The following is a 15,968-nucleotide window of genomic DNA, read 5'->3' as shown; positions in this document are numbered from 1 at the left end:
GGTTTGTGATCAGGTCTGTGATCAGGTCTGTATTCAGTGACAGCAGCTGGACAGATTGATGTGGATTTTTGAACATTTATTTTCGTGCTTCTGTAAAATACAGTTCATTCCAACTGAAAGAACAAACCCAACTGAATTTTACATTTTTTTGTGTGTTTCTCACTGAGGATTTTAAATGTCAGAGTAAAAAAAAAAAACTTAAACTAGGAATCCCATCTATTAAGTACAGACAAATCACCAATCCAAAATTACAAAACAAGAAAAAAACAAGATGATTCTTACACCTTGTAATGTCACTGAGTAACTGAGTTACATTACACTGTACAAAGTCTCCAAATAACAGTTAAGGTAATCAAAGAATACACACACTAGAATTTTGATCTCAGTGACATGCTGTTTTTTTTCTCTCTCTCTCTCTCACACACACACACACACACACACACACACACACTCTCTCTCTCTCTCTCTCACACACACACACACACACACACACACTCACTCTCTCTCTCTCTCTCTCTCACACACACACACACACACACTCTCTCTCTCTCTCTCTCTCACACACACACACACACACACACACTCTCTCTCTCTCTCTCTCTCTCTCACACACACACTCTCTCTCTCTCTCTCTCACACACACACTCTCTCTCTCTCTCTCACACACACACACACACACATACACACACACTCTCTCTCTCTCACACACACACACACACACACACACACACACACACTCTCTCTCTCTCACACACACACACACACACACACACACACTCTCTCTCTCTCTCACACACACTCTCTCTCTCTCTCTCTCACACACACACACTCTCTCTCTCACACACACTCTCTCTCTCTCTCTCACACACACACACACACACACACACACACACACTCTCTCTCTCTCTCTCTCTCTCTCTCTCTCTCACACACACACACACACACACACACACTCTCTCTCTCTCTCTCTCTCTCTCTCTCACACACACACACTCTCTCTCTCTCTCTCTCTCTCTCTCTCTCTCACACACACACACACACACACACACTCTCTCGGTTGTGCATGCTTGTGTTAGACTCGTTAGGACACCCCCAGGTGCAGGAGTGCAGGAGTGCAGGACCAACACCCAGGCAGGTGAAGCATTTTTATTGTCTTAGCACATATATCCCAGGTGTGGGTTCGTAAATCTGTCAGAGATGTTAGAGCTCTCACCCTGTTCTTAATCTTGATGAGAACAGTGCATCTACATGCAAAGCCTTTGAAGTGCTATCCAAAATTAAATTACACAAACAACAGCAATAAAAAAAAATTGGTTTTCACTCACAGATGCTTAATGAGCTGAACTGACATCTCGCAGGTGAGAAGACAACTGTTTTCCGCAGATTCCGGCTATAAAACTGTAGAGTTTTTTGTTTGTGTGTGAGTAAATGGTGCTCTGTGATAAGGTGAAGCTGTATTTCCAAGCTGGGGGAAACTTGGCCACTGTGCTGAAACTTGATCAGTGGTTTGCTAGTATTGTTGTGTGGGTTTTCTCCACAAACACATTCCATATGTATTCAGTGTCATTCAACAGTGTCATTATTGGTTGGAAGCTGGTATGTTTTTGTTCTGAAATGGGTTTTGTGAAGGGAGTCTCTGCTCTTCGAGTTTAAATTGAGTTTTCAGAAGTGGATTCATATCCACAGAAGTCAAAGGTGGAGAATCCGACCACCAGGACATGGTGGAGGATCAGAGGTGGAGAATTGGACCACCAGGACACTCCAGGTGGAGGATCTAGAGCAGTGTGCTTGCTCTTGGCTCATCTGAATGCTGCAGACACCAGGCGGGTTTTTCCAGAGATGACAGCCTGGGTTCATTTTGGTGAGGTCCAATAACTTCAGGGATTCTCGTCAGAGGACCTCATATAGCAGGGACTCGTACAAACAACACAGAGTCCAAACTGCTGCTTCAATTTTCCCTGTTCCTAATTAATGTCATACACAGAGTCCTGCAGAATAACCCTAACACTAGTCCTGTAGACTAACACCAACACTAACACTAGTCCTATAGATTAACACTAAAATTAAAACTAACCCTGTAGACTAACAATAACACCAACACTAAGGCTTTTTCTATCTATCTATCTATCTATCTATCTATCTATCTATCTATCTGTCTGTCTGTCTGTCTGTCTGTCTGTCTGTCTGTCTGTCTGTCTGTCTGTCTGTCTGTCTGTCTGTCTGTCTGTCTGTCTGTCTGTCTGTCTGTCTGTCTGTCTGTCTGTCTGTCTGTCTGTCTGTCTGTCTGTCTGTACTTTACTTTAGTTTTTGGGAAAGGAAAAAAAAACAAATACAATTTGATTCTTTCTTTAAATCACTGAATATCCCACAACTCCCAGTCCTGTGTAGGTATGTTCAAAACAAAAGCACAGGTGATGCACAACACCAGAAGAACTTTAGGAAATACGTATTACAGCTTTTACACACACATTCTAAAAAGAAACATCTACATGTGCAGCACTGCTTGGGCTGTCACCTAAAGAAATGAGTATACTGTCCTCCAGAAACCTTGGCTTTCATGTAAAAGATAAACAGAAGCCCCATGTTAAAAAATATGTGTAAAAAAAAAGATGTTTAAATGTTGGAGGAATGCAGCCTTCAGCTGCAGCTGTCTTCATTAAGAACTTTTTTCTTAGGAACACATGAGTTAGTTATTGGTGCTTCTAGGAAGTCTTGAATTAGTTGCATAAGCTTGACTGATATGAAGACACACAACATGTGCAGGACTTTTAAAAAAAATCAAACACCGGGACATTGATGCATCTTCCACACCAGAGTTTTCAGGACTGAAGCTAAAAACAGTGTTTCAGTTTACTTCTAACAAACTACTGACAATTTGACTTATTAAATCATGAGAAAGTGAATATTGCAAGAAAATCCTCTCAAAAATGCACCTACACTCGGTGCAGTGTTTCTAGAAAGTTTTCTGTGGTATTATTATTCATGATCAAACATTACTATAGGTGGTTATGGTTTTTTAGTTCTGTTTTTTACAGAATGTGTGTTTTCGCTAAATCTGAGATATTAGATCAGGCTTGCATATAGCCGCCAGCTTGTTGAAACGTTGGTCCAGATCTGAAAGGTCATCTAGATGGGTCTCACTGGCCGCAATGGAGAGGTCATCCAGGCAGAAGTCCTTCTCGAGCTCGCCCTCTTCTGCGTAGCAGTGGGGGCTGTAATTCGTCAGCTCGTCCGTGGCCTTGAGCCGGAGGATGTTCTGCAGAGAAGATTCCCCCCAGACACAGTCGTCATTTGTCAAATTCATCAAAATCACGTAGACGGGTAATGTAAGAGGAAATGTAGCTGCTGTGCAATCCAGCAGGATCTCATGACTGGAAATCTGTAGGAATTGCGTGTGAGCCAGTTCTGAGAATCAGGGAACCAGGGGCGGTAGCGGGATGTGGAACACGCGTAACTCCTTACTGGGAGAACTGGGATAGGTAACAAAGTTGGTTACTCCTGAGAGAATTTAGGTCACCACCAGGGGGTGAATACTTATACACACGTTTACCTTTTGTGTGTAATTTAGGAAACTATGAAAAGTGAACTACCTCCTGTAGTTATTTAGGGGAGCATGTGCTTATAATAATTTAGAAAACTGTGCATTTCTTTTAGTTTTACATTATAGAATTGAGAGGTGGATGTGATTTGTAGCCACACAAATTCCTACAAATGTTTAAAACCTTGGAGAAGGAGAAGGTGGCACTACCTGTCCAATCTGAATGATCAAGTTCTGTCGGAGCTGGAAGGTACTGTTAAAATCCTGGTGGAAGACGGAAACACAAACGCATCAGTGGCTGGTCACAGCTTGGACTGACAGTATTAAATCATATCTAGTTATTTCAGAGACATGTAAACAAAGTCAGGAATGTGAACCCAAGAAGACCTAAAGTAATGTAAATCTAATAAGACCTGATCTCTCTGGATCTAGCTTTACAAAGCCTCCATAAACACGAGCTTTGTTTCTGAGCCGTAATAAGCTGGAACAGAGTCTCGGAGACAGACAGGAGCTAAACAGTTCCACTCTGGACCTGTTTGGTCAACAGCTGACATGTATGAAACACGGAACACGTAACCAGCCTGAAGCATGACATCAGTGTCCGACGACCTCCTCGGAGGTCTCATGGGACTGAGATTGGCACACGGAGATAACCACAGAGATGTTTGAGGAATAAACTCACCATCATCCAGGCCTCCCATTCAGAATCTCTGTAGCGAAATCTGCCCTGTAGGAGAGGAACGAACAGAAGTCTGAATGTAAGTGAACATATTTTTACGTGTCGGAGATGGAGCCGGTTTTCCAGAACAGGCCCAGGCAAGTCCAACTCTGGAAGCTGCTTTAAAGCCACAGGTGCTATTAAAGTAGAATGTAATTAGGGATTAAATCAAATTAATGATTTTTTCTGCACGTGTGTGTGGTTGTGTGTAAGAGGCTGGGTGGCATTATGACATACATTATTTTGACCACTTCCTTTCTGGTCCTTGGTTCTATTTCTGCTATGGTCGTTTTCTGTTGTAACAGGTAACTTTAGGGAAAAAAAGAATGAACGTTGAGATTTTTCCAATTGTTATTTTAATATCAATGTCACCAAGAATACTGAACCTACTCTACATGTCACAGCAGCAGGTTCCTAAGACCTCGAGTCTTTAACTCTGTTTTGTCTTCTACCACACAGCTGTGTGTGTTATTACCATACAATCGGTGCCAAGCGTCTCAATGTTGGACGTGATGAGGTGCCAGACAGCGTCTTCGTCTGTGGGGATCATCTTCTTCACGTTTTTACAGGAAATCAGAATGGCGAGTAGGAGCATTGCTGTCCAAGGAGAAGAAAGAGTTTCCCGTTTTCAAAGTCAGTGACCGAGTGCCGCTGGGCGGTTGCTTCTTAAAACGCGATCACTCGACGCGCGACCTACTGACGTCTAAGTTCAGGTCGAGTTTTTCAAAAGCATACCAAACGTATCTGAAGGCATCATGAATACACCCCGTAACATAAATGTTTTATGGGTTGTTCCCTGAGAACAAAACCTTCTACAAAACACTTTTTTTTCCAAAACAAAAACAAATGCACATACTATCTGCCTACAAAAATGTCAACAGTTACGTGTCAACACCCTGCTACAGGTATGAGAGACAGTCCTCATGTGCTCTTCCCATCAAGCCCACAAATCTTTTAACAACTTCCTTTTAGTTTTGGCCTCACAGATTTAACTCTGACGTCGACGTTTTGATGGCCAGAGGAGGATGGTCCCCCCCACCCACCCACCCTTTGAGTATTGGTTCCTCTCAAGGTTTCTGCCTCATGCTCTAGGGAGTTTTTCTTCATCACAGTCACCCTTGGCTTGCCTACTGGGGACTTGGACTCGGACATTTGTGAAGCTGCTTTGTGACAACAACTGTTGTAACATGTGCTATCTAAATCAATTAGTCCTGACGTGGCGGTGAGCAGACGAGGGATGGGCGCCGGCATGGCACGAAGACGCCTCGCCCTTACCGAGCAGGAGCAGCGCAGCCAACACGATGATCCCCATGGCGCTGAAGGCGATGTGGGACCCTGACATCCTACGAAGGTGGCAGCTTGCTGAGATGGTGCAGTCACACACGGTGACCGTCAGGTTTTGAATCGCATAACGGCCCTGGTTGTCAGATGTTTTGATCGGAACCTTGTAAACACCCGAGTAGACTGTGTTCTCTTTGACCAGGTTCACGGTTGTCCCTTGAAGAGAAATCAGAGTTGTGTTCACTTTGATGTCTGCTGGCACAACCATGGATTGAGAAACAGGGGTCCTCCCTCTCCTCAAAACAGCTTCATTTTTATAGCAATATATAGGAATTTTACCAAAGTTGGGATCCATCTTCCATCTTCTTTTAACGTCCCCCTGGAGCTCATAGGTAAAGGGTCCGCCGAACGGGGGCAGGTCCTGGTCTGTGGCGGTGAGGTTTGCTGTGGTGGGCCCTTCAGACAGACACATTACCAGACTGGTCCTGTCCAGCACGGGCACGTTGTCGTTCTCGTCACCCACGTGGATGACGAGAGTTCCGGTGCCCGTAGATGGAGGCACACCTGTCAATCAGAGCAAGGTGGGTGGGGCAATGAGAGAACTGAATAAAACAGGGAAATCTGAAGCCAGTACTTAATGAAGAAAAATTACGATTTTTTCCCCCTCATAAATCTGTGTCATCAACACCGCCCTCAACAACCCCACACCGAGCAGCAAATTTACCATTATCCACAGCATAAGTGAGAACTGTGTAGGTACTGTTCTTCAGAAGAGGAGATTCTCTGTCCAGAACTTTTGCAGTAGTGACTTTACCAGTTTTGGAATCTATATTCACCCAGTTATCAACATCTTGACCTTTGGCATAGCTGTGGATAGATGGTGAAGCTTGACATTAGAGAAAATGAAAGATTTAAATAATGTTGTTAAAACAAAAAGCATTTGGTAAAAACTGTATTATTATTAGTAGTAGTAGTAGTATCCCTCCTGTGCAGTTCACCTAGTGGCTTTCTGTATAATTGATCAAACTCTATATTTTGAAGTCTGAGCAGAATTACATGTACAGCGTTTGGCAGCTGTTCTGAAACGTGTGTCCAGTGCAATAGCATGTGTGTGCTCTGTGAAAGGTTAAGCCGTGACCTTGGTTTCGCTAGCACCTTGTTCCACCTGTTTGGCCAGGTGTGCGCCAAGCCCACACTCAACCTTCTAAAACAGGTAGGTCACAGCCTGGTGTCCACCGCTGGTGTCCACTGCTGGCTCACAGGCAGAGTGCGATTGGTAGGTGCCCCTGTGCCCACTTTATATGATTGTCTACAGCTGATCAGTTGATGCTTAAGTGTAACGCCACGTGGAGGGGATATTCTCTAGTTCTGCCACCTGGCCTGAGCGTGGTGTGTGACCCAGGACCACTTACTGAAACTTGCTGGCAAACGTTTTATCAGGGTCTATGGCCTTGAGCGTGTACAGGTAGGTGCCTGTCGCTGAGTTCTCCATGATCATCACTTCCTTAACACGTGGTACAAACTCCGGAGGGTCATTGACATCAATCACACCGATGGTTATGGGATACAGTTTGGGCAGATACAGGCTGGACCCTTCTTTAACTGTTTTTACGTTCCATAGTCTCTGATTGGGACGTCCCGTGATCTCGCAGGAGAAGTAGGGGACCTCATTCTCCACGCTGACCGACAGGTTTCGCGATGTTTCCAGCTCGTAATCCATTGGCTTTAGGATGCACAAGGTAAAAAAACCAACAAAACAGTTCTGAACAACGTACAAGAGGAAATTTGACAGTGCCTACACCTTACAATATAACCTTATACTACGATACTATACTACAATACGGTAGGCAGTGAGGACTCAGTGCAGTGCCTTAAAAATCTCCCCGTCAAGGACGTACCAAACAGCAACACAGAGCCTGGTCACTTTTTGATAACACGTGTGGCGCTCATGAGAGGAACGTTTCTTTGCCAGCTGGTCAAAAAACTTTAAATGTTGAAAGAAGTTTAAAATACCTTTACAACTGACAGTATTCCTTTGTTGGTTGTGGGATCCGTTTTAATTTCAAAATAGTTTTCCTTGTCTCCTTTAATTTGGAATTTGGCCTTCCAGGCAGCTGAGCCATGGCTGTCTTTGTCTGTCACTTGCAAGTACAGAACTTCGGCTCTGCTCAGATGTTCCGGTATTGTTCCAGGGCCCTGAAATACATGTCTACAAGCTGTAGTAAGTTATCCACAGCAGGGCAATGAGATCAGTTAACATGGATGCATGTTGATCCACAATACATTTACGGTGTTAGAGTCTATACCACTGTTCGTAGCATGAAAAGACAAATATAATAAACACTCCTGGAAATAACTAGCATGTTTTTGCGAAAGTTTGTTTTTAACGTTTTATGTACTTACTGTCTGACTAGTTATTTCAGGGAGGTGATTGTTTTTGTCAATAATTTTGATTAACACCGTGGCCGTACTGGACAGCTGTATCTTGTTCCCGTGGTCTTTGGCTTCGATCAGGATAGTATATTTCTGTGCCATCTGAAAAGACACATATATAACTTTGAAGAATGTTTTCCAGAAGTCTAAGTTTCACTCATATGGAGGTTGAGGGAAGTCACATAATGTCGTAGCACAGTGAAGCATGTTTACCTCATACTCCAAACAGCCCCGGAAATATATCGTCCCTGTGTTGGTGTTCTCAACCTGCTCTATGAAGAACTCGACATTGTCGGTTTTTGGAGTGACAGACTTGATTTTTAATGAAAAGGTGCCATTCGGAGTTGTTGAGTCATCATTATCCGTAGCCATGACTGTTATCACTTTTTCACCTGTTGAGGAACAGACATCAGTGAAGTACTGCAGGATTAACTGAACTGGGGTTGAACTCAGATTAGATTACAGAGTGTTCCGCATGGGTTACCCTGAACTGCAGATTCATGTAAATTAACTTCATAGACCGACTGCTGAAACACCGGGGAGTTGTCGTTAACGTCCAATATCTTGACCTCAACACCAAGTCTGGTGTCTACTTCTTTATTGGAAACATTCCTAGCTTCAAATGTTAGCTGCAATTGACAGAAAAAAATTCTAGTCAGGTATAGTTCGAGTCTATTCAGGTAGAGGACCCAGAGTCCCTGGTAGAAAACCCTCACCCAGACAAGGGAAAAGGCTTTGACATAACGTGATGGTCCTGTGGGCTGACCTGAATAAGGCAGTCTGATCTGGCTAATTTAGAAACAGGCCAGGGAAATATTTACAGAACTTTCTCCTCGATTATCAACATTAGGAACGGAATTTCCTAGTTCCCGAGACTGAACTCACTGGTTAGTCATCCAGCAGAAATTGAAGCCATACACTTGGGCCTTTTCCTAACCTCAAAGTTTCCCTGTCTGTAATTATAAGTGAAAGATACTCAAAGACGGTGCTGCAAAATATTGGTTTAAATACTTGACTGTGTATAATGTGTTAAAAGGTTGTAATAAGACTAATCATATTGACAGTGTTTGTCTGTTCAGTAACAATAAATATAATGTCAGAAGTTCAATAATAAGCACCCAGTCTGCATTACTTATGATTATAAATATATATGCAAATATATAATCTATTTCTCCTACTGTCTATAAATTCAAGCGTCAAGTTAAACATACCCTGAGGACCTGATAGGCCTCGAAGTCTATTTTCTTGTGCACGTAAACAATGCCCTTGTTGTTATCAATGCTCAGAATGCCTGTTGGTTCTTCATCCACACCGCTGCCTTTCAACCAGAAGTTAACCAGATATGAACGCTCCAGGGGAATCTGAAACCAACGCACATGGCAACCACAACGGCGGATATTTGGGTATTATATATTAAATACCAGTCATTGTGGATATTGTTATATGAAAAGTTCATATCTATATTTATACATAAGTAAATATAGCTAAACGCTATTTTCAATATTAAATATAAACGTAATAAATATAATATGGACATTAATTTAGAGACAAAAGGCTATAAAGTATGTATAAAGTATAAAGTACGTGACAGGCTTTGGTGTGTTTGATGGGGGGTCTACACCTCAACCCAGGAGTGGAGGATCAGGTGACATTAGCATGGCTTATTCAGACATGTTCGTGTTGCAGGAGAAAAGGTGTACAGAATATTACAGAATCAGTCCGAAAATTACTTTGTGTATTTTTCTCTGGTCTCCACTGTACACAGGAGGAGGTTATTTAAGCTCTGGCACTGTCAGTATGGAAGCAGGAGAAAGGTAAAGATTTGGCAACCTTCACGGTGTAGTGGGATGAGCCTTCAAATTTTCTCCAGGCAGCGTGTTCAGCCTGTTTCAGTGATATGTTTCATGCTGAATGTACTGGTTAGAAATCTGAAACTCACGTTCCCCAAGACATATGGGTAAGGACCTGCATACTCTTCCTCAATACTGAAGGAGTCAATAATCCACGCTCTCTTCTGCCGGATCTGTGTGGACACAATGCCTGCGAAGCAGACGCTCTAAGGAAAAGCAAAGAGAAAGAGACTTCAGCTTAGTCCAACTGTCAGATGGTTCAGAAAGAGTCTTGACGTTAGATTAACTAAAGCTGAACACTTACAGCTTTCCTGAGCATTTACTGTGATCAAAGTGTGAATCTTACTACTTGTTCACAGAAAGATCCTTCAGAAACATTTAGTTTCAGAGGATCAAACATTACCCTCATTTGCTTGATTTCTTTTGCTCTGAAAGGACAGGGGATCTTTACAGTACTGCGGTGTGTAGTGTAGACGAGATTGTTTTGCTGCTTACACAACTTAACATACTCATGTACATCTTACCAAACTAACGCGGCTTTTATACTGGATGCAAATTCATCTGAAAGTGGAGGTCTGGGTGAGTTTTGTGCGCTAAACGACCAGCACAGGCTGCAAAGTCGTTCAGCATCAGAGTGGTGCCTTCTGTCCTAAACCTGCAGAGTTCATGATGCTGTTTTGAATGTTGACAAGGTCGCACCCACTAAAGTGACATCTTACACTCCAAGTGGAGGTGTAGAGGAGGTGTGGAGGTGTAGAGCTAGTGGAGGTGTAGAGCTAGTGGAGGTGTCATGGAGGTAGTGGAGGTGTAGAGGAGGTGTAGAGGTGTAGAGCTAGTAGAGGTGTAGAGCTAGTGGAGGTGTCATGGAGGTAGTGGAGGTGTAGAGGAGGTGTAGAGGTGTAGAGCTAGTAGAGGTGTAGAGCTAGTGGAGGTGTAGAGTAGGTGTAGAGTAGGTGTTGAGGTGTAGAGGTGTAGAGCTAGAGGAGGTGTAGTGGTAGTGGAGGTGTAGAGGAGGTGTAGTGGAGGTGTAGAGGTGTAGAGGAGGTGCACTGGTAGTGGAGGTGTAGAGGAGGTGTAGAAGTGTAGAGGAGGTGTAGTGATAGTGGAGGTGTAGAGGAGGTGTAGTGGAGGTGTAGAGGAGGTGTACTGGTAGTGGAGGTGTAGAGGAGGTGTGGAGGTGTAGAGCTAGTGGAGGTGTAGAGCTAGTGGAGGTGTCATGGAGGTAGTGGAGGTGTAGAGGAGGTGTAGAGGTGTAGAGCTAGTGGAGGTGTAGAGCTAGTGGAGGTGTCATGGAGGTAGTGGAGGTGTAGAGTAGGTGTAGAGGTGTAGAGCTAGAGGAGGTGTAGTGGTAGTGGAGGTGTAGAGGAGGTGTAGTGGAGGTGTAGAGGTGTAGAGGAGGTGTAGTGGTAGTGGAGGTGTAGAGGAGGTGTAGAGGTGTAGAGGAAGTGTAGAGGAGGTGTAGTGATAGTGGAGGGGTAGAGGAGGTATAGAGGAGGTGTAGAGGTGTAGAGGAGGTGTAGTGGTAGTGGAGGTGTAGAGGAGGTGTAGAGGTATAGAAGGAGTCATACAGGATGTCCTTCATCAACTCTGCAAGCAACGACCTGTTTCTCTAGAAACCGTCTGTACTTCACTGCAGTTTTAACTAACTCACTCTTTCTCTCTTTCACTCTCACTCTCTCTCTCTCTCTCACTATATATATATATATATATATATATATTTAGAGAGAGAGAGAGAGAGAGAGAGGAGATTGGTAGCTGTTTCATTAAATATTAAGGCAGTTATAGAGTTATTGACATCATATCTATATGCATGTTGTTCATATCTAAATATGCTCATTCTCAGAAGCATGATGTCATGTGTGATTTCATTTGCAGATGAAGCTTTGTAAAGGCTGTAAAAACTACAGTTCATGTCAATGCGTGTTATCAGAAGGAGTGAGTGATGGCGTCCAACTTGAGGCCAGTTTTTGAGCCATGAGCAACTCTGAGCAAAGCTACTAAAGCCATTTCAGTTGTTCAGTCTATACGCCCCTGTCTTTACATAGCTTCAAAATGTAAACAGTGCATTTTCAGTCAATAAATGTGTGGGATTTATTTATGATTACACAGGACAGGTATTTGTTTGAGACAGAAGTGGAGTGCATGTTGCACATTTTAAGCAATTTAGAATTTTTTCCCATTTTGCACAAAATAATTACTGTTCGTAACATTTGAAATCCTATTTCAGTCTTACGTTTACACCTGTCCTACACTTGCAAATCACAGAAAGAAAACCAATAAAGATCAGATAAACAAATATAAAGATCAAACAGAAATATAAAGATCAGATAAACAGTAGCGGGGTACAGCTGCCTTACTTCGTGTGGAGTGACACACCTACCTCATGTTATTTCAGAAGGTGTCATTCTAATGCCTCAGGTATTTTAATCTAACAGCTTAATTATATAGATAGGACATTATAGAGATCATTAGCCTAAATGCTAGAAAAACCAGTACCGAGTACTGAGACACAGCTCATAATTTCTCATTAATATCTGTGTCCTGTGTTCTTTTCTAGTATAAAAGACACATGACATAACTGTGCACAATCTCGAAGCCTGTTAGATGTTAGAGATGTAGAGCTAATGTTAATGTTTATAACACTAAAGAAAGCACTCCCTAAAACTGTCCGTGTCGTTTGTCCCTGCACAATACGACAGCGTGAGAGGTTTTAGTAATAACAAATCCCGCCAGGTGACCCGGTACTCACCAGGGCCAGGACGCGTGAGAGGGCTAGGAGCTTCATGTGATCAGTGAGCATTACACTAGAACTGAGGACAGATATCCTTCCTTCTCTCGTAAAAGCTTCTCTGCCATGCTCTATAAAAAGCAGGAGGGGGTGGGCGGAGAGTGCACACTATGCAAATGAGGGAGGCCAAGCCTGGCCAGCTGTTCAGGACCTGTTACGCATACCTTATGCAACATATAGCAAGTTCAGCAGAAAGACATGGAAAGACCGGCCAGTGCTGCAGTGATCTCGTTAGCAAACAGACGGGCTGGCGCGGCAGGAGGTGAAGACATGCGTAGCGGGGTACGTCTGCATATGGACACATCTCGGCGTGACTTTGGAAGAGTGCTGCGTATCAGCACCATGGTTTAAAACATATTTGCACTAAAATTGTTTTCTATTTATTTGATTTAAAAACTCATTTGTTGGAATTATTTTGAAGTAAATGTCCGGTGACGTGCCGGGTGGTGGGGACGCGTCTCCAGTGTTCCTAGCATAAATGACACCTATGGGCCTTAGTAAATAACACAGTTTATTACTAGAGAAACTAGTTTACTAGAAACTATTACTAGAGAAACCTCTGAGAAATATATCCACAGTCCGAGACAAGGTCTCTCAATAGCTGACCATCAAAACAAATTCATGTTTTTGTATAAACACGGCAGGACTAATGTTATGCTCTGGCCAATGACAGAACTCTAAGGTAAAGAGAGCGTTCGTTAAAGAGCTGTGGCGTGAGTTTTGACACACACACATGCGAATGAGGAAGCTGCTGTGATTACACACACAGTACAACACACACACAATACAACACACACACAGCACAACACACACACAATACAACACACACAATACAACACACACACAGTACAACACACACACAATACAACACACACACAGCACAACACACACACAGCGCAACACACACACACAATACAACACACACACAGTACAACACACACACAGCACAACACACACACAATACAACACAAACACAGTACAACACACACACAGTACAACACAAACAGTACAAAACACACACAGTACAACACACACACAATACAACACACACACAGTACAACACACACACAATACAACACAAACACAGTACAACACACAATACAACACACACACAATACAACACACACACAGTACAACACACACACAGTACAACACACACACAATACAACACACACACAGTACAACACACACACAGCGCAACACACACACAATACAACACACACACAGTACAACACACACACAGCACAACACACACACAATACAACACAAACACAGTACAACACACACACAGTACAACACACACACAATACAACACAAACACAGTACAACACACACAATACAACACACACACAGTACAACACACACACAGTACAACACACACACAGCACAACACACACACAGCACAACACACACACAGTACAACACACACAGTACAACACACACACAGTACAACACACACAATACAACACACACACAGCACAACACACACAGTACAACACACACAGTACAACACACACACAGTACAACACACACAGTACAACACACGCACAGTACAATACACACAGTACAACACACACAACACACACAGTACAACACACACAGTACAACACAAACACAGTACAACACAGATCATTATACACTCTTGTTTAATTCAGGTGACTCAGTTTTCCTTTCTACTCACAGCAAGATGGTAACACATATATCTACTTCTACACAATATGACAATCTACTTTCATTTAATGTGTTCATGTGTTCGTGTTTCAGACTGTCGGACTGTTGCGTCAGCACGGACGTCGGTCTTGTTGTACAATGTCTATAGTGAAAGGATTCCCCATAAACGCAATCATTTTTGTTGTTCACACAGAAAGCAGAGCAGAGAAATTACAACAGAAAAATGTGTGTGTGTGTGTGTGTGTGTGTGTGTGAGAGAGAGAGAGAGAGAGAGGGAGAGAGAGAGAGAGAGAGAGAGAGAGAGTGAGCGAGCGAGCGAGCATGTGTCTGTGTATGAGTATGTGCTTGGTGTGTGTTGGTGTGTTTGTGTGTGTGTCCACCAGAGAAAAGTCAAACAGCATATAAGATTTCCTCTGTTTAACAGCTCGAAAAGAACTTTTCAACAAAATTCTCAAAGGGCAAAACAAAATCGCTGTTAGTTTCACTTTGAAAACGTTCACTGTCATAACTTTTACTCGGAGCTTTCCATTCTAAAAAAACAAAACAAAACAAAACAAAAACAAAATCTCCCTTTCACTGGAAATTAACCGCAGTTTTATCTGGGATAGCGTGCAACGCATGGCGCGAAATATGTGACAAGCTCAAACTGCTGGTGTCATTCTACATTCGTTCATAGTTTTCCATTACACAAGAATTACCCTTTCACTGGAAATTACAGCAGCAGTTAAACAGGGTATGGCAGTAAACAAAACATGCAGAAATACTTATTCAGAAAGACTGAACAAGCTGGACTAGTTAGCACAGAAGCCTACGTTCACGTACGGCTTGACAAAAAGTCATAACAGAGACCTAGAATGCCAGAATCCTCTTTTGTGTTGAAAGTCTGCAAGTCCTCTAATCTCTTCCACAGAGCAGGTCCAAGAATAACACCACCATGATTTTATTGGCCTTCAACTATCAGCCCAAATCTGAACATGTGGTTACAAAAACAAACACCACATACAAAAGCACACAAAAAAAAGAGGTCTTAGATTATGTACCCAAGAAAATATCCTGATCTCACCATAGTTGAGACATTAAAAACAACAGAAACATAGTTTGAGCTGATGGGACCATAGTATGGTCTGTTAAACACATAAATAATACACACTCTAAGATTCATATATGTTAGCATTATAGTAATATAGTCACTGATATAGTAACTATAGTCATGTAGAAACTCATATAGTAACTTATATAGTAACTCTAGTCCTATAGTTACACATATGGTAGCAGAAATAACATAACATATGAGCAAATGACAAAGCACTTTTATAAGTTAGTGTGAATAAGAGTGTCTGCTAAATGCTGTAAATGTAAATTATTGTGTTGTAGATGTCATGTGTGTCGGTAGAAAGTATTGTCGCTGTGTGCGGTGTGTGACACCTTTACCTGTTGCTCTGTGCGGTGTGTGACACCTTTACCTGTCCCTCTGTACGGTGTGTGACACCTTTACCTGTCGCTGTGTGCGGTGTGTGACACCTTTACCTGTCGCTCTGTACGGTGTGTGACACCTTTACCTGTCGCTCTGTGCGGTGTGTGACAACCTTACCGGTTGCTCTGTGCGGTGTGTGACAACCTTACCGGTTGCTCTGTGCGGTGTGTGACACCTTTACCTGTCGCTGTGTGCGGTGTGTGACACCTTTACCT

At 42.8% G+C, this 15,968-nt stretch overlaps 1 protein-coding gene across 1 annotated transcript; it reads right to left on the bottom strand.

Moving 5' to 3' along the window:
• Positions 1–55: 55 nt before the first annotated feature.
• On the bottom strand, positions 56–12,649 carry cdh26.2 (cadherin 26, tandem duplicate 2). The gene is made up of 16 exons (XM_027028878.3): positions 12,570–12,649; positions 9,910–10,026; positions 9,182–9,331; positions 8,455–8,599; positions 8,184–8,362; positions 7,941–8,072; positions 7,551–7,733; positions 6,950–7,260; positions 6,262–6,404; positions 5,877–6,101; positions 5,532–5,753; positions 4,732–4,853; positions 4,494–4,565; positions 4,221–4,265; positions 3,749–3,802; positions 56–3,256 (listed from the first exon to the last, which is right to left on the bottom strand). The coding sequence occupies exons 1-16, from the start codon at positions 12,618–12,620 to the stop codon at positions 3,050–3,052; spliced, it is 2,358 nt and encodes a 785-aa protein (XP_026884679.2). The 5' UTR covers positions 12,621–12,649; the 3' UTR covers positions 56–3,049.
• Between the last annotated feature and the right edge of the window lie 3,319 nt (positions 12,650–15,968).

Source organism: Electrophorus electricus, chromosome 24, assembly GCF_041902795.1.
Source record: "Electrophorus electricus isolate QZ-2024a chromosome 24, ASM4190279v1, whole genome shotgun sequence".
Lineage (NCBI taxonomy): Eukaryota > Metazoa > Chordata > Actinopteri > Gymnotiformes > Gymnotidae > Electrophorus > Electrophorus electricus.
The sequence above is the reverse complement of the archived record's forward strand: the minus strand, read 5'-3'. Positions and strand labels throughout refer to the sequence as shown.